The sequence below is a fragment of the Corvus moneduloides genome, chromosome 8, assembly GCF_009650955.1.
Source record: "Corvus moneduloides isolate bCorMon1 chromosome 8, bCorMon1.pri, whole genome shotgun sequence".
Classification (NCBI taxonomy): domain Eukaryota; kingdom Metazoa; phylum Chordata; class Aves; order Passeriformes; family Corvidae; genus Corvus; species Corvus moneduloides.
Genome location: NC_045483.1, coordinates 23,095,693 through 23,122,569, shown reverse-complemented (window position 1 = coordinate 23,122,569; position 26,877 = coordinate 23,095,693). Strand labels below are relative to the sequence as shown.

Here is a 26,877-nt window from a genome sequence, read left to right as displayed (position 1 = left end):
CTTTCGGGTCCCTTCCACCCCAAACCATTCTATTATTCTATGGGTACTTTCTTTTCACTCTTACCTGTGTTAGAGAAATACAATGCTGCAGAGAAGAGAATTGTAACATTAAACATTCTCAAAGGCTTTGTCTTGTTTTGTGCTCTTTCCGTGGTGGTGATGACCTGATCTTATTCAATGCTAAGGAGCAGACTTTACATCTGCTTTCACTGTGCTATAAAGGAATTTAAATTTTGTTACTTCCTTAATATTTTTAAAGACACTCCGCTGTCCTTTCCCTTGCAAAATGCAATGAAAAATCCTAGGTCACACTGCAACTCTAGCATTTGTTCTCTGCTTTGATGGTGATACTTAGATCTTGGCAGAAGAGATTATATAGCATGATCTGGTTCAGATACACTCAATCTCTTTCATGTAACTATTTATGTCATTACACTGAAAAACAAATGCTATGGGCAAGATAGATCATTTGGAGCTACGGAGCTCCTGGTAATTACACTGCTGGGTGTAGGGCTGGGTGTATTAAAGGTTTTCATTTTCTCCTGACAATACTAATGGTTGTGCTTGCAAGAGCTACATAATTTTATCATATCTCTGTCACCATGTCTCACTAGGAATTGATTATATTATGTAAATATATTTTCTGATAACAATATTGTATCTATATACAAGATAGAGAAGAGCAGAGGAGTATCATGGCTTAAAAAAAGATACAGATGAAAATTACTTTTCTTCTCTTGGGATGCACTATGTAATTTTCCAGCTATTCTTCATATAGGCTATTGAAGCAGTGGGTAATTTATTTTATGACTATCCAGGAGACAGAATTGCAGTGTGACTTAGTCATGGAGAGATAATAATCTAGTTTACAGTACTAGAGAGGAATCTGGAAGATATAGATTCAAGTTCTTGTGGTAGTATGGCAGATTCTGGATCAGGTCCGACAGTAACCTAAACTTTAAAATATCATCACAAAGGCTTAAAGTAGTCAAGAGCATAATGACTCCTAAGGCATTTTTCCTCACTTTAAGCATTTTGAAATTAGTATGTTATTGACATGGATTATGGATGGAGCTGATCTGTGGAACCTTACTCTCTTAAAACTTAGAGTAAGGACTCAAGAAAATAGAAACAAAACACTGAATACTGATGGTTCTTAATAGTAATTTCATTTCTAGCAGATCAGCAGGTACTGCCTTTCAAAAGATACCAGACAGGTGACCGTCTGTCTCTTTGAAATCACAGAGAAAATGTCATGGTTCAGGTGGAGATAAAACGGAAAGGTCATCTTTAGTTGACAGTTATGATCATCTTATAATAACATAGCATCCCAAATATCAGCAATTCTTTAAACTCAATAATCAACAATTCATGGTATCCTAACAGAGCATATCTTAAATACTCCAATCACTTAATGAAGTTTAATTTAGTCCTAATTGATATCTTGAGATACTTGAGCTTGATCACTGCTTTGCAAATGTTTGGTTTTTTCCAGTCCTTTCTTGGTCCTTGACTAAGGGTGAGTATTTAACTATAGATATGATCTGGAGTTCCTCCCTCCAAATCAAAACCATCTGCCTAAAGAAAAGAAAGCAAGGGAAGAAAGTAGAAAGGGAGACACGTAATGTATTTGTATATTTCTTCCAGCCCCAGGTGGTGTCAATCTAAGAAAAAGCCACAAAATAGACCATAAGTTACAAACATGCCCTTGCTATCATTACTCTTATTTTTTTACTAAGCCTGCACTTTATCTCTCTTCTGTATATAGAGTTGCTGATCAGCAACATTTGCAAGCTTCCTATAGATAAAAGGGTTATAAAAAATGTGATATGGCTTCTCTGTGTGTGGTGGGGAATAACACAATGCAAATCCCTTTTACCGTCCCACATGGCCTCTGAATGGTGAAACAATTTCTATGGAAGAAATTTCTCCTGATTGTTTGCAGCCCACTTGTCAGGCTCTATATGATTTGGAACATCTCCATATTGCAATTTATTCTTGCAGTTGTTTACATCTCCAGAGCTAAAGTAACTGATTATTTGGCAGCCTGTCAACAGGGGAAGGGAATAAAACAACAAAAAAAACAACCAAAAAACCAAAACCAACCAACCAAAAAAACCCCAAACCACTAAACCACACAAAACACCCCAAAGAAAACAAAAAAAGAGGAAAAAAATCATTTTAACTTACATTTCACCAGGTTTCTTAACAAGTTTCCAATCCTCCTGTTCTTTAGAGCATTTTTTTGAAAGAGTGCCTTTTGACAAGTTTAACATGAGTAAAAGATTGATGAATCCCAAATTAATACTCAGCCTGTAGTTTAAAAATGCAAACTTATCTAAAATACTATAGAAAGTCCTGTCAAAATAGCTCTGGAATACTGAAATTTGAAAACTTGAAATTTTTTGATCCAAGAAAATCATAGACTCACAGAATATCTTGAGTTTGAAGGGACCGACAAGGATCATTGAGTCCAGCTCCTGGGCCTGCACAGGACATCCCCAAGAGTCACACCCTGTGCCTGAGAGCATTGTCCAAACACTGCTTGAGCTCTGCCAGGCTGGTGCTGTGACCACTTCCCTGGGGAGCTGTTCCAGTGCCCAACCACCCTCTGGGTGAAGAACCTTTTCCTGGTATCCAACATAAACCTCCCTGGCTCAGCTTCAGGCCATTTCCTTGGGTCCTGTCAGCAGAGATCAGTGCCTGTCCCTCCTCTTCCCCTCACGAGGAAGCTGTAGCTGCAATGGGATCTCCCCTCAGTCTCCTCCAGGATGAGCAGGCCAAGTGGTCTCAGCCGCTCCTCATTTGGCTTCCCCTCAAGACCCTTCACCACCTTCATTGTCCTCCTTTGGATGCTCTCTAACAGTTTAAAGTCTTTTTTTATATTGTGGTGCTGCAAACTTCCCCCAGGACTTGAGTGAGGTCGCCCCAGAGCAGAGCAGGACAGTCCCATCCCTTGCCCAGCTGGCGATGCCTCCCCAACAAAGGCTGAGAAAGCTGGGGCTGTTCAGCCTGAAGAAGAGAAGGTTGTGTGGAGACCTCGTAGCAATCTTCCAGTATCTGAAGGGGGCTACAGGGAAACCAGAGAGGGATTCTTTTTATGAACTGTAGTGATAGGACAACAAGTAGTAGGTAAGAACTGAAAGAAATTTAGGCTAGATATTAGGAAGAAATTTTTTACTGTGAGAGTGGTTAAACACTGAGACAGGTTGCCCAGGGAGGTTGTGGATGCCCCAGTTCAGGCAGTGTTCAAGGCCAAATTGGATAAGGCCTTAAGCAACCTGGGCTAGTGGGAGGTGTCCTTCCCCTGGCGGGGAGGTTTGAGATTAGGTGATCTTTAAGGTCCCTTCCAACCCTTTACATTCTGTGATTCTGCTGTTTTAAAAAAGAGGAAATCGCGAAACTTTTTCCTCATGCTCTCTATGAACCTGCTTTCACCGCATGCTCAATGTGCTTGACGAGAATTCAGTGTACGATTTTTGCATAGGATACTTGATTTACTGACTACAGGGATTCGGTTTTGGGGTTTTTTTTCAGCATTCTAGAAAGCCCCTTAAAAATAAGCGATGCTAATTGCCGTAACAGTGTACTGACTTATGTGATAAAATCTGAATCGTGTTTAAGCAGTTGTTTGTACATTTTAAAGAAGGCTGTCACTTTTACTCAGAACTCTGCATCTGTTTCTTTGGTTTTAGATTGAGGAGGATACGTGGCAGAAATACTACCTGGAAGGAGTTGCAAATGAAATGTATACGGAATATCTGTCTAGTGCCTTTGTTGGTTTGTCCTTCCCTGCAGTTTGTGAGTAAGTAGAAATACATTTAATATACAGAAGTAGTTCCCTTCTTGCAAGAGAAATCTAATTTTTTAGCAGGAGACCTTTTCACTCTGCTAAAGTCCTAATATTGCTATATCAGATGGTGTCTAATAAAATAAACATTAAAGCAATCACTGCATGGAAGTATCTGAAACACTGTAATGCCTGGTTTCAGTAGAGATTTGTAATTAAGTGATTGTAAATAAAAGCATAAATGTTTTTGGTATTGAACAAACTCATCATCAATCTCTTTAAATTGAGTTATTTACTCAAAAGCAGTATCCTGTTATTTTTTCTAATGATTCCTATTCTTTGAATAGTGGTGGTCAGTATCAGCATCTTGGCTTGTGTTCCATTCCAAGAAAACCATTAATTCAACAGATGTCGTGGAGTCATATAAGCAGTGTGGCACCCAGAGCTCTGTGGAAGTGGTTGCAAACCACTTGCAACAAGTGAAATATGTCAGAGAAGATATGTCAATTCAGTTGAAAGAAGCATAGAGTACATAACCATAGCAGAAGCCATGCAATAACTTCATTTCTGGAGACTGAAAAATGCCTATATTTATCCCAGAATGGGTCTGTGTATGAGAGATTTGTATGCATAGGGTTTGTTTGATGAATACTTTGGCCACATAATCAGGTTAGTTTGGCACTCTCGTATTTCCTCATTGGTTGGCATTGCCCTTCATTCCAGTCATACTGGAAGGTCACCACAAGGGCTGTGGACAACTTTTGCTAGGGGCTGTGGAAATGCTTAAAAAGAAACAGACCCTACTTTGATGAGCTTGGTGTCAAACTAGTTAATGTAGAAAAACTTCTGTAGACTCCATTCTTACAGGAGGAAATAGATGAAGAAGTAAAATACCATCTTCTTATGTAAAGGAGGATGAGTATGCTTTTGCTCCTAACTTCTCGCACCTTTCCCAATTTTTACAGGAGCATAAACATGGCATCAGAATGAGGGGAAAACAACTGTTAGACAAATATTATCCATTTAGAAATTGTCTGGGATGTAGCTATGACAGAGCCCAGTGTTCAATTTCCTGGTAAAATTAAGGGGTTCTCACTCCATCCTTCTACTGTGTCAGCCAAACTGTGTCAAGTTTACTGAGGGGAAAAGTTTTTTACTATAGCTACAAAAATTTATGTGGATTTCTTGAAACAGGAAATCTCATATTTCAGAAATGTATATTCAGAATGAATTGTAGTTCGTACTGTTAGCACTAGCTACAGTCATGAAAATTAAATCTCCATGCCAAACAATTTCCAAATGTGTCAAGTTTCTATATGAGTTTCTAGGAAGATTTGACTGAGACTGTATTTGACATGAAGCTGGCATTCATTTATCTGTGCTGGTAGAATGGAGATAATCAATAAAGAAAGGGTGCTTATTGAGATTTAGAAAGATTTCTAAACTTTGGAGCTTTCCTCAAGCAGTTGGGTATCTGAAACATTAGCAAACTGTGTTTGCTAGTTTAAGTAAAACAAGAAGTTTTATCTCAAAATTTCCGGCATACTAATAGCTCTATTAAGAGCACATTGAAAATTAAAATGTAGTGTTACTTATTAATGAGTTTGGTGCATAGGTATTTTCATTACTGTAAGAATTGACTGCTCAATTTCCAGAAGAAGCAGAGGACAATGACAGCAAAAAGTCTATTGCATTGGTTTGTGAAGGGGAAATTGAAGCAGCGGATAAGCTTAGTGTATTCAGCTACCCGTAAAATATACAGACTTTGAGAACGGATTTTGTAGTGTAGCTTTTAAATTCATCCAGTCAATGACATTTTAAAAGTCTGAAATTAAATGAAATGTTCTGCTTCCTCAGGTTATTTGTCATAAATGCAAGTCTAGGAATGTGATTCTTTTGTAAATAGGCTGCCAGACAGTCTGGATAACAAAAAGCATGCTGAGACAGTGAGGATGGGAAACTCAATATTGCTGAAGAATTTCAAGCTTTTGATGTCAACACTAGGGGGAAGAATTAGATGGAAACAGAAGTTAATATCAGTCTGCCAGTTCTATTTATAACTCTGTGTGTGTACTGTGTAAACATATTCCAACCAATATATTTTCAATATGTGAATGTAATTCCTAACATTCTGTGCCCTTGGATATTGCTGGACCAGCTGTGGATGATGTTGATTGAAGATAAACTAACCAAACTGTCCTGCACTAGTGCTGAGTCTTGTAATATTTAGTAACGTAAGGCTAAATACCCCAAAATTTTCCTAATGACGCCAGCGCATCTCTAGATTGACACTTGACCTACCAGTGGGAACAGCCACCTGTACATGTGTGATGTTGGTTGTGAAAAGGGACTGACTCTTGGCCTCTTCTCTTCCTGCAGACTGGTGTTTGCGAAACTAAAGCTGTTAATGATAGCCATAGAGTACAAGTCGGAAAAACGCGAAAGCAGGTACGTCCAATGCCTCCAACTTTGGAAGTTCTGGAATGCACTGTCAAGAATTTTGCCTGCTTTTTTTTCAGAATGAACATAGCTATTCTTTGAAACATTTCAGAATATATTTAGCATGCCATTGCATTGCAGCATTTCATGTAGTACTGAAAGGCACTTATTTCTGCCCTCTTCCTCCCTGAAATTAATCCAAGTCAGAAAGTTTAGTAGAAGGTGCAGTAGTACTTATGTCCCATCTCCAGAAGTGATTCTACTTATGGAAAAGCTTACAATATTTTTGTCTGTAGTGTATCTCTTTTAATCAAAGGTCCAGCTCACTCTACTGAAACCAGAAAAGTGGAAATCAGATGCAATATCAAAATTCATTATGGCTATGTGTATTCTCAAAATACAAATTTAATTTAAATTAATTTGGGAGAACCAATTTAGATAGGATACAGGATAAAAAAATATAGGGTAAACATAATATTTAAATGGTATCTGTTCTGACAAAACTTACATGAATAACATAATGAAACTGGAAAAAGTTAATTTAGCCTTGAAATTACCGATTGGCTGGCTACTTTCTTAATCAAAAAGAAAAAAAAAAATCATTATTTAGTAAAGATTCGCAGATGGGAAAAGAAGTGTTTCTTGCATTTTTTTTTGTACAAAAGTTCATAGAAACCTGATTGAATATTGGAGTCAATCTTCCATCAACTTGTCCATCAGTGCTTTAAATGATATTCATTTTTAGGTAACAAAAACTTATAAATGTTCTCTGCAACATGTGGAGGGTCACATAATAAAAATATGACAATAATGACTTTGAGAGGAATTTGATTTTCCTCTTTCAAAATTATCTTTTGTACTGCTGTAGTAAACCTGGAGTGATACATACTAGTTCAACTTCTTTGTGGCTACTAATTACCTTTTAGTGGCTAAAGGGCACTTTTGAGGGCAATTGCTTCTTCTCACAGGAGAACCAATTCTGTCAATTGAACTCATTCTGCAGTTTCTGGGGTTTTGAAAGTTTGATACTTATTATTAACTTTCATAATTTCTCTTTATTAAAAGAATCTATAAAACCTGTGCCAGACATTTGATGTGGAAAAAGCAGTGTTACAACTATTTAGGAGTATTTCCATGCCCTATGGTTGATTTTGCTGGATTCTTCCCTGTGTTATAAAATGAAATGTGAAGCGGTGTAGGTACTATTGGTATCATTTTTGTTCACACTGTACTGATTAAGAAATCCTTATTTTTTTAATATCAGATTTTTATGCTGTATTCAGCTCCTTTGGACTCTTAAAATACTTTTCCATTGAATGACCTCATTCTGCATTAGCTAATGTAAAGCAAACAATCTATTCTTCTGTCTCTGAACAATTTAATCTCTTGCTAGAAAAAGGAAAAATATGATAGTAACAGCAGTGGAACAATTTACCAGGTTTTGTGTCTTCAATATTAAGAAATATTTGGTTTCTGTTTTTCTCCTAACAATTATTGGCCAACTTTATGGTGCCATTACTTCAGTTGTCATTTACTTACATAAGAGCTAATATTGCAGTCTTTTGCAGTAATAACAGATTGTTCTTGGCTTCCATATCACTCTTTGCATTAACTTCAGTGGGAGTTGGATTGAGTTCTTAATCAAAAGGTGGTGCAAAGGATCCCACAAAAAGTAACACAGTGTGATACAATCATGTACTTCTTACTTAAAGCCATGTAGGTAACAGTTTGCAGTCAATTAATTTAGTAGGGGAAAAAAAAGGAGCCTAAAATTGCAGGAAGCAATACTAACAAAGGGATATTAACAGCTGGATTTGGTGAATATGTATGTAACAAGAGGAGGGCATATAAGGTAGATAGTCACATTTTCTTATAACCTTGATCCACAGTAATATCTACTGATTTTATTAACCAATGATAATTTTATAGTCACTGTTGGATCAATTACAGAGCTACCTGCAGCATATCTTTACTGTTCTACTTGTTTTTGTTCTCTTAAACCCAAATATGTTAACTACATATTTGTGGTTTTCTGATCCTTTAGTCCAACCAGAAAGGTAATGCAGCAAAACCTCAGTTTCTCACCTCCTAAGTATACTTGCATCTCCATGCATCTTATTAAATGAAAAGATGGGGAATTAAAGTTAGAATAACATAGTTTAGAAGCACACACTCTTTTTGAACCATGTAAATTTGTCATTTGTCAATTATGTTTGTTGATGCTGACATTGGAAATATTTTATTACGCTCATATCTAAATTTCTTCCTGGTAATTCTTCATGAAGGTGAAGTGGGAACTGACTGTGCATATTCTTTTAAGCTTTCAGACTTTATGGGAGTGACTAAAAGTAGATACATGCTTATTTATTTTATAATTACACTTTGCATTCATATTTTGTAAAACTATTGAGAAGTTTTATATCATTTAAAATTTAGAGAAACAATAGGAAATAAAACGAAAAATTTAGAACATTATCTAGGCAGCACCCTTTTATTAAGAGCTAATACTTCCTACCATAGCTGAGACAGGTCTAGGAACAGTATTTTCAGAAGCAGAGGAAATTTTCAAAGCATTCTTTCTACTTAAAAGATGAGAAGATCTTACTCCCAACATGTTATTAGTCATAATAAAATGTCTGTATCATTAAATTATATATCAGATGTTTTACTTACACAGGGAGTTCCCTGTTAAGATTAGTTTCGTCTGCCTTCATCACTTTGCACTCAGAGCTAAAGCAGTGAAAAAGATTCAGGAGTGTGTGCAGCTCTCAACAGTAGACATGTAAGGGCATTCTAAATTTCCTAATCCCCTCTTCAAATCTTCAACTCAGTCTCAAGGATAAATACTAGTCCCATCCCATTCAATGGCAGGCTTTTATTTGACTGCTAATATTGTCATTAGATGTAGAATGGCATCAATACTAATTTACCTCTGCACATTTTTTTTTTTCTCCAGGCAGTCACCTAGATTCTAGTTTTCTAAACCTTTCTGATTTACAGCCAAATTCTGTTAACTCTGCTTTAAGGAGTTTGAAATCAATAGTAATTATAAATTATCAGAATTCTCTCCAAGTTAATATTGCTGTACAAGTTAGCAGCAGCTGAGCTTCCTGCCTGCAGATGGTTTTTTGCTTCTTTTTTCCTGACTACTAATAAAGCTACACAAAACAGAAAGCACACCTTGATAACAAATTTTGTCAGTATTAGATAGGTAATTATAAACAATTACGATTTTACAGGATGCTTAAAAGCAGCTATTCAAGCCTAAATATAAGTAATATAGTTATAAATATGATAAATGCATATTAGGTTTCATATAATGGGTAGAGTATCTAGAGTATGTTTATTTTTTTAGGCAACTGCTTCTCATCAAGGTATCTTAAAGATTAATTAAAATAGCCATGATTAGATTTTTGTAACCTTTACATTTATATATTTAATAATGTTTAAATTACTTCTCAGCTATCAAAGAAATCTCTGAGTTTACAAATCTCAATTTAGAGTGCTTCTGACCAGCTACTAAAGTCTGCACTCTAGTAACTCCAGCTCACAATATGAGTTAGCCATTCCTTCATCTCTGATTGGTTTCTGGGAATGTTATAACCCCTTTACTAAAAATAGGAAGCACTTAAATTTTTGTCTCCCTGATGCAAGCCAAATCTTAATAGCTTAAAAAAATGCTCTTAGCTCATTTGGAGAGAGACTTTGGCTTTTTTGTAGAAAAATGCAAAGGAAACATGGAGAACATGAACCTGAAAATGTCCCAATGTTAAATATATAAGAAAAACTAACAGTTCAAAATTCAGATATTCAAACTCCTCGTCTGAAATCCCTTTTAGAGAGATTTCTGCCTTCCTTCTTCCCCTGTATTTTTTTTTCTTCATAAGTAAGCAAGAAGGAAAGCCTAACCAGGATTCTTCCCTCCTGCTCCCCATTTATACTCCTCTTGTAAAATTTTCTCTTTGTCTATCCATGTATTTGTTCTCATTCTCAGCAGAAAAACCTTTAAGCCTTGAAGACTTTTAAATAAAGGGTTTTTTTGCTTTTGCTTTTGGTGTCAGTTGATTTCCTATCAAAGTGTTTGATTTGCAATTTTTTTCTTGTCGTTTGCAGAAGCCGAAAGCGGTATGCCCTCTTCGTTACCTTTCCTTCCAACCTCAATCCTACCTTCACTCCTTCTAACTTCAGGACTAATTCCTTGCCAAGAACACAGGAAGATAACATCTTTGTCTATCTTTCTCTGTATATACACACACATATATACATATCTATTCATCTGTGTGTGTATATATATATCTGTGTGTATATTTATATATGAGCCCCCAATCTCAAAGAGGAGAGAGAGAACAGCATTTTGTCTCTCCACTGTTTCTTGTGACTCACGCACTAACTTCTTTGCAGGAAGTACAAAATAAAACAGGATTCATTTTTTAGGCTTTTTTGTCACCTTTGTGGAGTCATTGGTGTATCAGATTGTTGCATTTGAAAAGCAGATTTTGCTGTTAATATCTCCTGTCCTCATTTTGACTGTATCATGACGATGTATATTTCGTCTTTACCAGCCCTTGTGCTGCCATATTGTTTTCATATTCACACTTTCATTGATGTCCTTCTTTCCCCAGAGTCTTCCTTCAAAACACATCTTACAATACAGTAGTTCATGTTCTCTTGCAGTCTCATCTTCCATTAACAACAACCAGATACCCTGATCCTTCGCATTTCTGGTCCTGTTTTGAGTCCAGTTATTCATAATACAGTACTCATTAAAGCTATTGTACTGTTCCAGTGAAAGTGCCATGGATAGTTTGTATTATATGTCACACTCATTTTAATGACATTTATTAACTCATTTATGAAGATGTTACTGAATGTATTTGTTTCTCAGCTTTGGGGTTTTTTTTTGAGATGGCATGTTTTGCATTTTCTTTGGTATACCATGCTGTGAGTCCTTTCTAGTCTACATTCTATCATGCTGCTATTGGTTTGGATGAAGAAAATAAGGCATGTTTTTCCATATCCTTGTCTCTCCTCATCTCTCTTCCCCTGACAGCTTTTTTTTTTTTCCTAATTGCTTATAGCAGTCTGTCTGACTGTCATTGATGGTCTGGAGACCTGCTCTCATTGTCCAGACATGTCAATTTCCTTCTTCATCACACTCTTCAAACTTTACTTTCCATGTCTATTCTGTTGTGTATGTTGTATGTTATATGTATTTAAGTTTTAGTCTTCCTATAGTTTCTGAGTAGATGTGTGATAAGAGAGGTGGCTTCCTGTCAGTTTGGCATTATTGATATGATCCAACTGCAGAGAAGTTACTGCAACACTTAGCATCTCCAAGGATCTGCAGCTGTTGCACCTCTACTTTGCTTCTTGCTTCTAAGTATATCTTATCTTGTGGTGGAGGCATGTTAATGCTGGCATGATGAGCAATATGAAGAAGTGTTGTACCAAGTGAAGCTGCTTGCTCCCAGAGTAAAGTATATTGTTGTGCCTCATTGTACTGATAATTAATCACTTCTGGAACCAGAAGGAATAATTTAATTGTTTCCCAGTGTATTGAGTTCACCATCACTGTTGAACTAGTTTGGACTATGCCCAAATAAAATACCTCATGCACATCCTGTAGACCATGACTTAGTAGGTGCTGTTGTAAAAAACTTAACTCCTGGGAGCAACCTTTTATATGCTTGTAATAATTAAGCTTTAATATCCTGTAGCATGTAATGTGCACTGTGTCTTTTGCCTTGTATTCTTTTTAGTGTCTTACTAGATTTTGCTGTGTAGAGCAATATGGAGCATAATGAATTAATGTCAGAGCCCAGAAGAAAGAAGCAATACTTACGTGTTACAATTAGTGTGAAAACTGGTATGTGCACAACTCCCACTATGAGATTTGTGCACCTACTGTCACACTCCACTTCAAAACATACCCTGAAACAAAAAATGTTCTCTTTAACTACTTCTATAGTTGGATGAATGACATGGTATGTTTTAAAAGACCATAATGCTAATAGTGGTACTTTTTATCTGGGCATAGCATGAAACTATCAAGACGAATAGCTGGTTTTGTTTAAAAGTGTGGTAGCTATAGTCAGTAATACCACATAATTTTGTTTTAGATAATGTATTCATAGTACTTTAACAATATTATATCCTCCTGATTACTAGATGATATTGCTACTGTTTGAGTTGCATGGGGAATGGTACAGTACATCTACCACAAGGTTTAAAACAGAATTGTTACAGCTTTTGTTATGCGTTTAGTCAAAATTTTGCTGTTCGTGTTTCATTTAATTCAACAATTGGTCTTTCTTTTTCTTTAGAATAGGGTGATGGCAGTCACATGGGTAGCCATACAGCTGAAAACAGCAAACAAAAAAAGAAGTAGGGTTACTAAATCAGACAAGTTTCCTTGATGCAGGAAGGAACTGTTCAATTGGTCTCTGATAAAGGGATTCATCACACCTAATTTTATCAAAATGTTAAACATCTAATCTCCTGTTAGTTATCCAGACTTAGTCCATAATTGCAAGGGAAGAGAGAGACAGTTCTTGAATGCATTAGAATTCAATCCCAAAATGGATGAGATTAATCCCACCTTTAGTGCTGTCTAAAATGTAACATTGAAAGTAAGACCAAACAGGAATAGTACGTAACAGAGACATGGATAAGGGAAATCCTTAAAAGATCTCTTCTGGTGCATGTTGCTATTGGTTGACCTTATCTATGCTTTCAGTTTTCAGTGTTCTTGTAGTGCTGCTAAAATGTCGTTACCCTTGCGTATTTGCTGGGCACCTCCACATGCCTTTGTCAGCTCAGTTTAAAGACCTTCACCACACCTCTTCCGTAGTAGTAAGATCCCTCTCTTGTTTTTCTCAGAGAAGGCTGACAGTTACGTATATCTGAGAGTCAGCCACTGTACTACTATGTCTAGATTAAGAGTTCAAAGTTACATTCATTCACAACTTCAGCAGTAGTGGGAGCCTGCTCAGTTTCAAGCTATGCAAAGCAAATTGTGGAGCCATGCTACTTAGCAAGTGGCCTACCAGTAAACACATACTGCGTAATAGTGGTTCAGACTCTTGACGCTGATTGGTTACTTTTTCCATGTAGTTCATGTAGAAGATAGCTGAATATTCTAGAAAACTACAGGAAACATTTTTCATCTCCTACTGAAATCTTTTTTTTGCCGATAAATTATTAGAAGTAATGTTTTAAATATTCTAATAATATGAAAAGGTATCAGGTTTCTATAACTTTTTTAATAGTGTTTTAGCCCAAGAAGCATAATTTGAATGCAATATGTGTGATACTTGAAAGCAGGAGACACCTAACAGCAGAAATGAGTAAAAAATAAATATCTGGAGGGAATTAGTCCTACCCCAAAGTGTCAGTTCACAAATTGTCTTACAGTTAAAATCTCCAGTTATTAGGCTCTCCATCAAATACCTTTAAGTTCAAGAAAACATAGAAGATCCGTAATCAGTAATCAAAACCTTAGCTTACTTTTAGTGCTTTAAAGGAAGATATATTATGGTATGCATTAGCTAGGTCAGAGTATTGGTGTATTGTGCAGTCAGTCATCCGTGCACTACCAAAAAGTATTGAGCGGCACTCATGTTCTGGAGTAGTTTCAGGTAGATAGGAGTGGATGAACAGATATTTTCCTGTATCTGTATTTTTTTGAAGGTAGCACTTATACTTAAAACATCAGAAAGATATAAACCAGTAAGTGAGTTGATCACAATTAACATGCAGTGAGAAACATGAGTGGATATCTATTCTCCACAGACATATGAAAAATTCATCATGTCCTATCTTAACTTTTCATTGAACAATCTGTGTGAAGAAAACCATAAACATTTGTCTAGAATTTCTGTGACCTTGTTTGAATTTTTCTTTTTTTTTTTTTTAAACTTTCCATCTCAAATGTGCACTGATTTCTGTTTGTATTTCACCTGCTTATATTTCTGTCAGTCTGGGAACTCATTTTCGGCTGTGTAGGTAATACTCCTGATTCTTTCTTGTGCTTTAAGTGTTCAGTGTCAGATTGGATGGGGCTTTGAACAATCTGTTCTAGTGAAAAGTATCCCTGACCATGACGTGAGGGTTGTAATTAGGTGATTTTTAAAGGTCCCTTTGAACATAAACCATTCTATGATTCAGTCTGTGATTCCGAAGAGTACAACTGAATTCAAGGCTGATTTCCACATTTTCAGTGTGGGACATTTTCATTGCTCTTAGATGCATGGTCCTGCATTTAGTCACCAAGTGAATCTTCTTTAGCAAATGGGGTAACTTTTGCAGATAAGTGTAGAACACAGGTTTCCAAGCTGCATATTCTATTCCACAAGTGGCTTCCTAATTGTAATATTATCAAAAAGTAATGGAACTGGCTTCTCCTAAATTTATGGTGGTGAAGTATGTTAAATTCCCACTGAACACATTAAATCGTATTTAATTTACATGGCTTTAATTGCCATGTGTCCTAAACATTCATGTGTGAAGGAGCAAGCAATCATGTGAGCCCTGTCAGGAAAGGTTTTATCCTGAGGAATGTATTTCTGGAGCTGGAATCGTTAAAGAAATTATGACTAAATGTTTTTGAGCTTGCTATTACTTGATTACCTTCTGAGGTAACCTAAACAAGAAATGTTATAGAATTACAAAGTTTGATCAAGATCTTATAAGCTTCTAAAGTACTTGGCCTTCCTTACTTGGTTTCATGAGCTGATTTAGGAGATAAAAAAATCAAATCGTGCTTTATGATAAAAACATGTGTTTCGAAAAATCAGCATCATTTTCAGTAATATTTTTTTCTGATGTGTGGCACAGAATGCATATATAATGGATTAGCTATATCTATTGCTATAAAACCTCATGAATTTCTGTCCTTTTTCTCTTTTCTTTTGTAGCCTTGGAGATATATAAAAATGAGACATTAGCTGAACCTGTCTCTCTTAAAACTCCTGTTTAGTTTGCCACGTACTTATATTCTCAGCTTTGGGGATATATATATATATATATATATGCATATTTTCATATTAAAAAAACACATGCATCTCTAAATAACTGATGGATGCATTTTTGTTGAAATACTCAGAAGACTGTTTTGTTTTTCTCTATGCTGTTTGTTCCCCATATTCTATTTTAATTCAAAACTTTTCCCTTGCTGTATATATTAGAGTGCTTATCAAAGCATAACTTCAGCTAATGACAGTACAGGTGTCATAAGAAATAATCCAGTTACAGCTTTAATAAGCTGTATATTTAATATATGCATACAGACTCAGTAGAAATTGCTCACGATTTTGCTCTGGTTATACATCAGTGTGTATATAAACCCAAAGCTTTATGAACTTTTGCTGTAACTCTTAGCCAGTAGCAGTGATGGGGCAAGTTGATTTTCATTTCCAACAGAAGATTTTCCTGCTGGGTTCATACTGCATTAACTGTTGTCACATCTATATTTTGTGGTTATAAATACATTGTATTTGTGAAAAGAGGTATATGTGAATGAAGTATAAGGTATGAAAAAAATAAAGTCTGTACACCGACCCATGTGAATTGATTTAATGTGTCTCAGAAAACCTTGAGATACAAAATCATGCTCACAATACATTGCATCCTAAATGAAGCCGGTTACTTCTAATTTATGACTGCGTTCCATGCATCTTGAAAGAACAGCTTCATTTGTTTATTACTTTATTAAATTTTAAGTTTTGCTGTGAGGAGTGAACATTTATACATCTAGTGGTTACTTCAGTTTGCGGAGTTTGGGTTGTTGAGGTTTGGGTAGGAGTTTTTACTCTTTGGTATGGTTTATCCATATCCAAGAATTGTATTGAGGAAAAAACCAGCCTGGGCCTCTGTAAGGAAATGTGTTCATCTGTTTTCACTGAAAAGCTGTAACACTTTAGTGACTTCAGAATCAAGTAAAGAAATAAAAAGTATTTTTCAGACAGAGCAGTACCCATTTGTACCTAACAGCCAACCCAAACTATACTACAAGACCTTACATATTTTATAAGGAACAGTATAATAAATACATGAGATTAGCCTCTATAGAAGATTTTTTGAGTTTAGCAGCTAAATTTTCAGTGTAGTGGCAGGTTACTACACAATAGCAGGCAGGGAGGAGGAAAGGTAGAGACTAAGATGGCCAGTATAGGACTCTGCAAGTGCTAGTAAGTACTTTTTGGGTTCAATTGACAAAAGCTTGTGCAGGAAAGCTAAATTTTCCAACCTGTTTTTGACCTGAGTGACTGGTTTCATATGAAGAAATTATGTGATTTTTTCTTCTTTTTTTTTCTCCTGTTTTATTCCATTTTAAACCTGTGAAAATGCATTTTAAAACTGCATTAGGTAGAAGTTTTCATTGCAAGTGCAGCCATTAGGCCCAATTCACTAACAAAATAAATACTAGCTATGATGATAGATGATAAAGAAAATAAATACTAGAAATTATGGAAAATAAATACTAGGTATGATACCAGATGATACTAGTTGATGATAGATGATACTAGTTTAGCTGTGTAACTTTATTTCATCCCATGTATCCGTGTGTGTAATACAGATGTTATTTGTACCATCACATTTCATTTTTTGCAAATATTACTAAAGTGTGCTGTGGAGATGAGCCTGCTTTCTGTGGTGATACCTTCCAATTTCTGTAGTTCTCCTCTCCTTTTTTATTTTTATGTTGCAAAGCTTGAAACTGTGAATGAAGGAAAGGGAAGGATATCTGGGTAGACGCTTTCTTTGAGATTTGATTTCTGTTCCAGCCTCTGACACAGACTATCTGTGTGAGAGGGAGATAATAATTTTAACCAAGTCTTCTGCAGCTGGCCTCTGATTAACTATATTCATTATTTTGGGAATCAGAGGCTAGGCTTTTGGAAATGCTGAGCATTCTTACAGCAGAAGTCCCTAGAAAGTGTGTATGGACCTATGCAATGCTAAACACTTAGAAAAAGTTCGCCTGTAGGCATCCCAGATTAGTAAATACTATATCTCATAGTGACCTAATCTCTCCTCTGTAAAATGAGATTATACTATATCTTCATTCTTCCTGTCCTGTAAAAGAAATGAAAAGTTTGTGCATCTTTTGCGTGCTGTAGAGACGAACATGGCAGAAAAACACACAGGAAAAATAAGATGCTGATTTTAAAGAGAGATAAATTACATGAAGTCATGCCTGAAGTAGTGGCAGTAAAATACCACTGAATGAAGTTTCAGATTTTGAGAAGGAAGGAGGTTGTAGGTATTAAATTAAGAACTGTATCATAAGATCTACCTAATGGGGGCTGAATTATGACTTTATGACCAACCTTTTACTTCTGAACTCATGAGCACTTTATTTTGTGCCTGCATATTCTTGTCATAGGGCCTTGCGGGCATGTGGAATTACACAAAACAATGTGCCCATTATTAATCTTTCAGATACATTATGTTGTCATACTAATTTATTCCTAATGTGTAAAGAATAAATAACATATTGAATAAGAGATGTACTGAGATCCATTTTCCCTCGTAACAGTAGCATGAAAGACTTTGGACCTTCAAATTTTAGTAATGTATGCCTGTTCAGAATTGTGCTTTATTTATTTTTGTGTATATGTACTTCCCTAAAATCAATTTTTGCTAGATGGACAAGTGTTTAAATTGCTGGTAGTCTTTATTTACTCTAAATTGCATATGCATACCATTACTACATTTTGAGTTAGAAAAGCTAAACTTTAATAAAAGACAAAAGAGAGAAAACTTTTGAAAAGCTATATTAAGTTTTAGAGAGTCAAAAGCTAAGATATATTACACATTAATATAAACTTATTGGAGAATATATTTATATTTATCTCTATCTGTATATTCATATTTTGCTTGGTACTTTGCAAAGTGCCTTACCTAAAATCTAGAGTTAAATTATTATGAAAATAAAGAAGATATTTCATAGACATGGAGTACCTCACTTCTTGATACCAGTTCCTTTGTCAAAGGTAGCTGAGGCTCTTCTGTCATGGTGGTTGGGTTATTTTTGTTCTTTCATGGCTGCATAGCAGAGTTTTAAAAATTTTCTATCCGTTTTATGTTTTTTCAGCTGTCGTGACTGGTTGTCTTGTACCATTCCCCTTGAGTGTATGTGTGTATTTATGATTTTAAACAATAACATTACATGTCCAGATAGGGGTCCCATTAACTTTCTATTTCACTAGAAATTGGCAAAAATTTGCATCAAAAGGTTTAGTTTCATAAGTGATATTTTTTGTTGTTATTGAGTGGTGGTTGCTGCTTTCCTTTTCACCGTATTGTGAATTTTTCACCACTTTGCATGACAGAGCAAGAAAACAGCAATGCTCAGCTTCACACATCATGTTTCTGAGAGGTTTTTGTGTAGTCTATATTTAAAGCAAAAAGATAAGAAAACAGATGTAAGCACTTATATGATGTGATTATAGGCAGGGGCATTTGACTGTCTCAAACTAAAGTTTTTTGTAAAAAGCATGTGAAACTTACTTGATTGGAAATATCGAGGAAGAATGGCTTAAAATTTCCTTGCAGCCTTTCCTAACTAGTGGGTCCCCTATAATAGAATCAAATAAAGCTAATTTGGAAGAGTCAGTTAAAATTAATTTATTGTTTTATTGGTTTTGTTCTTGTTTCACTGAGCAGTATATTAATCAATCCTGGAAACCACGTCAAGATTCAAGAAGGTACCTTAGGATTCTTCATTGCAAGTGATGCCAAAGAAGTAAAAAGGTAATTAATGCACTTTTATCCTTGAATATAAACAAATATATTTCATTTCAGTTTTTTTCTTTACATGTAAATGCTTCACCTAATTTTCATTATTATCTGTTTAAAATTTCTCAGGGGGGATTGGGTTGTTACTTTTGAACCAACTTATGTGCCTGAAGTTTTCTTACCTACAGTCCTAAATATCAAGGAAACAAAATTTGCAGAAGATATGAGAAGTAAAGAGGCTGGGGTTTTGAGTCCTCCTAGAAAATGTGAAATATTTTTATTTGTTTTCTCTATACTTATTTTGTCTCACAGGAATTACTATGAGAGAGGAGGACAGGGATTACAGTTCTGTTAGTTTCAGGTTTAGAGGAGTTCTTACCTACATAGGCTTTAGCAAATTCTTGATGCAAGTTAGCTACTGTGTTCATTCCGTAATTGCATTAGAAAAATAATATTTATATTCTTGTAATTTTTCTTTAATGGAACTACAAACTCTATGGCTTCATAGTAATAAATAAGGCTACAAAAGTGCATTATATCTCAACCATTGCAGACAACTTCACAGGCTCATTGTGCTTGGCTGTACTAGATTTGGGAAGAATGGAAAGGAGTTTTATGATATTGTGTGGAGGACCAAATGTGTGTACTCTTGTTTGTTAGGATTATAGTATGCTTGGAAGGAACAAAAGAGCAATGTGATAAAAGAATTTTTCAAAGAAAAATATTCAATGTCTCTGTGATTAAAAAAAAAAAAGAAGAAAAGGAATATTTGCAGCTGAGTGCTTCCCTATAATTTGTATTTTCATTATGAGTCATGCAATCAGCTTTTTACTGATATTCTCCATGAGTTTGGTATTTTAACTAAATCCTATACTTAAAATGATAAAGTATGCAAATGATACCCTTTATTAAGTTCCAACCTTTTAGGATTAAATATAGTGAAATAATACCTAACCAATGCACACTTGCCATGAATACTTAAAGCAAGTGAAAACACCAAAACAGTGAAATTAGAGAACTTGAATTCTATTTTTGTTGAAAGAGCTAAGATAGTTTTTGGCTAGGTGAAGCATACAGAACAGAGCAGCAGTGCTCCTGTCCTCTCACATCTGTGGTACCATCTCTGCAGTGTGTGCATCCTGCACTGCCCCAGGGACTCTGCCTTGCAGCATACAGTTCCTTTCCAATCTACTGCTTTTCTCCAGTTGAATATACAGAACTGTCTTCACATTGCTTTACTGAGCTGCTAGTTTTCTTTCATTTATAAGCATTTTACACTCTCCAATGAACTTTTTCTCAGACTGCAAGTAAAATGGCATAGCATTTTTAACTGCTATGGTTAGGGAGAAATTGACTGTTATTAAGGAGTTTAGACAAATTTTTCACATCGTTCATCTAGCGTGTTTTATTTGACAGTGAGCTTGAAACAAGATTTCCAATTCTGCCCGGCTTTTGGCAGAAGACTTTGTTTAGAAATATCCAGCCACATTTAGAAATATCCTTGCCACATTTCTTAGCTGCTCTGTGCAAAGCAAATGGTTATCAGATGTGTTTCAACTAACAAAGCCAATTATGAAAAATGTTCATTTCACCCTTTGAGCTATGAATCAGAGTCAGAAATATGTTCTAAAATTGAGGTCTTTCGGAGGGGAAAAATGATTTTTTAATAAGGCAAAATTAAAGGTGTTTTATACCTGAAATGCAAATTAAATTATTCTGGTTTTGTTAATGAAGACATTTCAGCTCCCTTAAGCTATTCATATTTATGTATCCCACGATGAAATAAAACATACGATGTTCAATTACTCTTTCTGTTAGAATCACTTTTGCATTTGTAGAAGAATAGTTTCCCATAAGAAGCAATTATACCTAGGTAAATAGCAACAATTATGCCTAGTTAAATAGCTTCACATAAAATCTTGACTGTTTAAATGTAATACAAACTACATGAATTGCATCTTCATTATTCTTGATTCATTTACATGTTACCACTAGCATCAGAAATCCACTTTCTTCAAATCCGCTTAATTCACCCCAATTATCTAGAATAATTTTACTACAGCAATCACTTCAGGTATTTATTCTTTAATTTGGACATAGGATTGAAGGTACCCTTTAGGACAGTTGTCCTGCAGTGAACTTCAGAAACATGATCTCTAGAAATGACCAATATCCAGTTTGTGTTATGAAGTTTTTGTGAGGAACTATTTGTGGTAGTTGATTCTTGTTTAATAAAGGGGCTCTACAGCTGGACTGGGGAGAAATTGTAAAAATTTGAGGCAGTTTTCTCCTCCTGGCTTACATCTTGACATCAACTCATAGTCTGAAAAATATTTTCTTCTCATTTCCTTGGGGGTAGTTTATATTCTTTTTGGTGGAATGTGAATATCTTGAAGACCAGAAACATTCTGCAGCAAAGTATACATGCTCAGAGAAGGCTTTTTCCTTTCATATTTTGCATCTTGGAAATACTAAGGCAGTTTCACAGCCTGAAAGAGTAATCCTCCTGGAAGTTTCTTGGAGAAATAAGGGACTTACATTTTCCATTGGTAGCTTCATACTGTATTGATTTTAGAAATGTTAATAGCATTCAGTGTGGTCTCCCTGCAATTAAAATTTGTATTTAAACCGATATGAAGCATCGATGTGATTCATCTTTTGTGTGTTAGACCTGCTGTCTTTCTCCTAATGGGTCACTTAACTACCAGTATAGTTCTACCTGTGGTGGCCATGCTATAGTTAATCTAGAAGGAATAGTAGCAGTCATCCTGGCTGCAGTGCCAAAGGCTGTGTTTAATCAGAGGCTGTGTATTAATATTGGTTTGGATTTTGTTTTTTTTCATATTTTGGACTGTAGATTGTTTTGTTTCAGTGGCCTCCCAACTGTTGTACCAATCCAACCATCCCGTACCATCAGCAGAATATATGGGTGGTTGCAAAGTGGGGGCTTTTCCTCTTACTGCCAAATTGTATTGAGAAATATGCAATGAGAGGGGGTTAGGGAACATAGGCAGGGAGCTGACCTATCCTGAATGTGGACAAGTGCAGGGATTTTCATCAGGTTAAAAAGTATGTTTAATTTGCTATGCCAGCAAGAATCCTGGTAAACTGTGAATGTCCTGCTAGAGTCCAGCTGGGTGATCGTCATGAAATGTGTCGTGGCAGCCTCATGTGGCATGTTGACTTGGCGGTCATGATTGAACTCTTCTATAGGCAGTCTGATGATTAAATGAGAAGTTTTAAAAAATCTTATCTAAAATAAAAAGGTTATCCTTTCTCACTTCCTTAATTCTTCTTGTGCTGGCATGGGGAATCGACAACTTCCCTGTGCAACCTGTTCCAGTGTCTCACCACCCTCACAGACAAGATCTTTTTCCTAATATCTAGTCTAAATGTACTCTCTTTCAATGTAAACCCATTCCCCCTTGTCCTGCTGTTAGATGCCCTCATAAATAGTCTTGCCCCATCTTACCTGTAAGTTCCCTTCAGGTACTGGAAGGCCACACTTGGGTCACCCAGAAGCCTCCTCTTTTCCAGACTGAACAATCCCAATTCCCTCAGCCTTCCCTTGTAGGGGAGGTGCTCCATCTCTCTAACCATCTTGAGGGCCCTCCTGTGCACTCACTCCAACAGGTCCATGTCCTTCCTGTGCTGGGGACCCTCAACACTGCAGATGGGGTCTCACCAGAGTGGAGCAGAAGGGCAGAGCCTCCTCCCTTGTCCTGCTGGCCAAGGGGCTTTGGATGCAGCCCAGGACACATTTGGCTCTCCGGGCTGTGAGTGCACATTGCTGGCTCATGTCCAGCCTCTCATCCACCAGCACCCCCAAGTCCTTCTCGGCAGGGCTGCACTGATGTACTCTTCCCCCTGGATTGATACTGGGGGTTGCCCTGACCCTGCACTGGGGTCTTGTTTAACCACATGAGGTTCCCAAGGGCCCAATTCTTGAGCTTGTCCAGGTCCCTCTGGATGATATCCTGTCTTTCAGGTGTGGCAACAGCACCACTCAGCTTGGCGTCATCTGAAAATTTGCTGAGGGTGCACTTGATGCCTCTGCCTTTGCCATTAATGAAGGTATTAAATAACAGTAGTCCCAGTATAGATCCTCAAGGGATCCTCTAGTGCCTGGTGGGACTCTGAGCCATTGACCACTACCCTCTGGATGTGACCGTTCAACCAATTCCTAATTCACCCAACAATCCCACCCATCGAATCCATCACTCCAGTTTGGAGAGAAGGATGTTGGGGGGGGACCATGTCACAGGCTTTACAGAAGTCTGGATAAATGACATCTGTAGTCCTTCCTTATCCACTGATGTAGTCACTCCATCATAGAAAGCCACTGGTTGGTCAGGCAGGATTTTCCCTTGGTGAAGCCATGCCAACTGTCTTGAATCACCCCTCCATCCTCCATGTGCCTTAGCACAGCTTCTGGGAGGATGTGTTCCATGACCTTTCCAGGCACAGAGGTGAGGCTGACAGGCCAGTAGTTCCCAGGATCATCATTTCTACCCTTATTAAAGATCAACGTATAGTTTTCATCATACAGCAATGATCAACAACCTGAAAAATTGGCACAGGGTGCTAGACAGTCTTTAAAAAAAATCACCGTGGTATAGCCGATAAGAACAAAAAATTCATTATATATATTTTTTTTTGTGACAAAATCCATTGGATGTTCTTTTTTTCTAAGATGAAAGACAAATGAACTAATACACTGTGGTGTGTCATCCATTCTTCCAATTACTTTTCAAATAAAAGTGTATTAAAAGAAACACTGATTTGGAGTCTTATATTTGAAATTAATGGTCTTGCAGCAAATATTTCCTACTTTACATGTCTAAACCTTTTCAAAGATTAAAGGAAATTAGTGTTGGGGCATTTCATTAATTGGTCACTTTAGCAAGAGGAAATATGGGACTAATTTCATTTACATGGATTAAGAAATGTGTCAGTTTTTCCATTCTGTCTCTCTAGGGCATATTTTTACTGCAAGGCCTGTCATGATGACATCACGGATCCCAAAAGGATAAAAAAATGTGGCTGCAAACGGCGTAAGTAATATTTCTATCCCTCCCTTCCTCTCCTTTTCATGAACTGTTCAGCCCTGAAGAGTACCTGTACATGTGTTTACATGTTTTGCACATTGGTACAGAAAAACTAAGAAATAAATGCATGGCAGCATAGTAAGTGCTATTTGGGTTTCTGAAGTCCGTATGTTTTTATAATACTTCACACCACTCAGACCTGTGTCTTCATTAAAAAGTAAATTAAAGTCCAAAGCTAACAAAACCTGAACAATTAAGTCAAGCTAGATCTAAATGTGGAGGTTTCTGAGTTAAGAATTAGCCAACAGTGAAGTTTTTCTCTCATTCGTAACATGCAGAAATTAATTTCAATAGTTTTCTGTTAAGTAAAGAACTTCTATCTGTCTTGGTGAACCTGATTGTGCAAAAGAAGAAACTAGGGAATTATACTCTATCATATAGCTATTGAAATAAATTTTTGTTGAAATAAATTAAAAGTTTTACTGGAGGAAAGGGTTGTCTGGAAGAAATTAAATGTTAGCGCCTCTGACACATATCCTCTTTAGCTATAATGCTAATATTAGGTTAAGTTCTTAAACTGTTTGGACAGTTTTTTATGAAGCAGTAATTGAGTTTTCGAATGGAGATCAGACTTTGCATCTGCATTTCTATAAATATATAGCAGTCAGCATTTTACCTATATATACTTTGAAAGGACCTTTTCCAGGAGCTATCACAACCACATTTTGGCCAAAGATGTGTTTGACCCATGCATATTTGTAATACCGATAGCAAAATGATTTAGGAATCAATTCTCATTGAATATATAAATATTTATGTGCATTCCATGGTGTTCTGCCATGAAAAAGATCATTCAGTTCAAAGTACTGATTAGGTAAATTGAAAGATATCAGAAGAATTTGATCATGCCTATTTTACTGTTACTTTTAAAAGGGAAAAAACTCTCTTATTTATTTCTTGAGTCTGCGTTATCAGTGCACTATTTTAGAGGATGGAAGAAAGCCTAAGCTGAACATTCTCTGCCTTTTGGAGTGCCTGAAATGGATTAATTCTTTAAGATCATTTTAAAAAGAAAAAATTTATCACTGGAGATTTTTTAAAAAACTCCAGTCCTCCAAAACACCAAGAGTGTGGAACAATAGTATGATAGCGAGAAAGCAGCTGGAACTGACAGAAAATGGTATTTATCTTCCCAGTAGCCACAAGGAGAGCAAAGCACATGGAAAGCATGCCTGATGTGGAAGGAATGTATGCATTGCCTAACATATTGGAAAAAAATTGTTCAAGAACAGTTTATCCATGTGAGAATGTGACCTTTGAACTGCTGCCAAAGCCAATGAGTCTGCTGAGTAAGTTCTGGTAAAGCCAGTTACAGATGCCTCAGGGTGCCTGTAACTCTCAAATGAAATCTTTTATCCAAATTACTCAACAGTTAAAGAGAAATATGTTACCTGTTTAATTTTATCTGGTTCTGTCAGGAAAAAAAAAAAAAGACCTATTTTATTTCTATTTTCTTCTCTATTCCTCCTTCACATGGTGTATGCTTTTTAAACATGTCCTGCTTAAAAAAAAAAATAAGTCCCAAAGATCTCGCAGTTTAATGTGAGATCTACAGTTTTCATTGTCATGTTAGAAGATAGGAATCAGGAACTCACATTATAAAGGTTAAGAGCCCTTTATTATACATTAATGAGAATCAAAGTAGCTTTCTCAGTACTTTGAGACCTGGGAGGAGACAGGGTATGACCCAGCCAACACAATGGATATTGTCAGCAGTAAGGCCATGGAGAGGCAAGAGTAACAGCTTCTGTAAGGTGCAGTCGGAAAGGTTACAAATGGCATGGTCACACATATCAGTCCGATAAATGAAAAGGTGTTGGGCAGATAACAAACATAATGATTGAGTTAGTGAGGCAGAAGAAAGAGGTGGCTGTCCGAGCTGGTTCAGTGAGCACTGAACACTAAGGAGGGAATGCTCTGAGTCAGGTGAAAAGTAATGATCAGTGAGAATAAAATCTTAAATTTCTCTTTCATTGTCTCCCCTCTCCTCAGTCTGCCCTCTCTCCTCCTGTTTCCTAGGCATGCAAGAGGTAACAGATACCATGATAGCAGGGAGCCTTTAGTAGAGCTGAGAACAGCTTTCAATGAGGAGCATGCTCACAGGTGTTAGAAATAAGGCAATTGCTTTGCTTTTAAAGAGCTGTCAGTCAGCAGAAAAATTAAATGAAAAATTTCATCAGTAATTAGTGATTTTTGGTTCTCAAATTTGGTTGACAATTTTGAGATCCCTTTTATGGGATCTGCTTTTTGGGTTTGGTTTTGTTTTTAAGGTAAGTCTTAAGTGCAGTCTGTTATTCACATAAAATGTTTTAGCTTTCAAATCACTAATCACTTTTGAAAAACCTTAGATGTGTTATCCATCTGTAAATGATGCAAATCATTGGTCTTAAAAATGCAGTTCTAACCAAAACAAAGCATAAATTGAGAAAACTTTTCCCCTGTTGAGTTAGGAAGCTGTCAACTGCTCTGTCAACATCTAATAGATCACTATGTCAATTTGATTTTCAAGACATTGCACACATATGTATCTACACAGATCTATATGATAAATAACATACTTTAATGAGTGAGTAACATAGTAATTAGAAGCAGCAGAATGTGGAAAATATGTAAGATGAAAGGAAAGGCTGTATATAAAAATATTGTCACATTCAGGTGAATTAAATGTGAAAGAATGTCTTTACATGGAAAACTTAATTATGGTGGCATTAATTAATGCAGCTTCCCATAACACTTAAAACCCACATTCTTTAGTAATGTATCTGAGGTTGCACTTCAATTTAGATACTTTCTGAATAT

General features: G+C 36.3%; 1 protein-coding gene across 50 annotated transcripts in view; it reads left to right on the top strand.

The window, feature by feature from the left end:
* The window catches only part of KCNMA1 (potassium calcium-activated channel subfamily M alpha 1), a 444,344-nt gene that overhangs the window by 314,098 nt on the left and 103,369 nt on the right, over nucleotides 1–26,877 (top strand). For 21 of the 50 annotated variants that reach the window (XM_032116922.1, XM_032116908.1, XM_032116905.1 and 18 more), the window contains exons 15-18: nucleotides 3,696–3,805; nucleotides 6,170–6,238; nucleotides 18,899–18,985; nucleotides 23,948–24,024. In XM_032116922.1, coding sequence (XP_031972813.1) covers nucleotides 3,696–3,805; nucleotides 6,170–6,238; nucleotides 18,899–18,985; nucleotides 23,948–24,024 — 343 coding nt within the window. Of the gene's footprint in view, nucleotides 1–3,695; nucleotides 3,806–6,169; nucleotides 6,239–10,342; nucleotides 10,355–18,898; nucleotides 18,986–23,947; nucleotides 24,025–25,214; nucleotides 25,368–26,877 lie in introns of all 50 variants that reach the window. The other 29 variants (XM_032116879.1, XM_032116878.1, XM_032116903.1 and 26 more) reach the window with 3 other exon arrangements.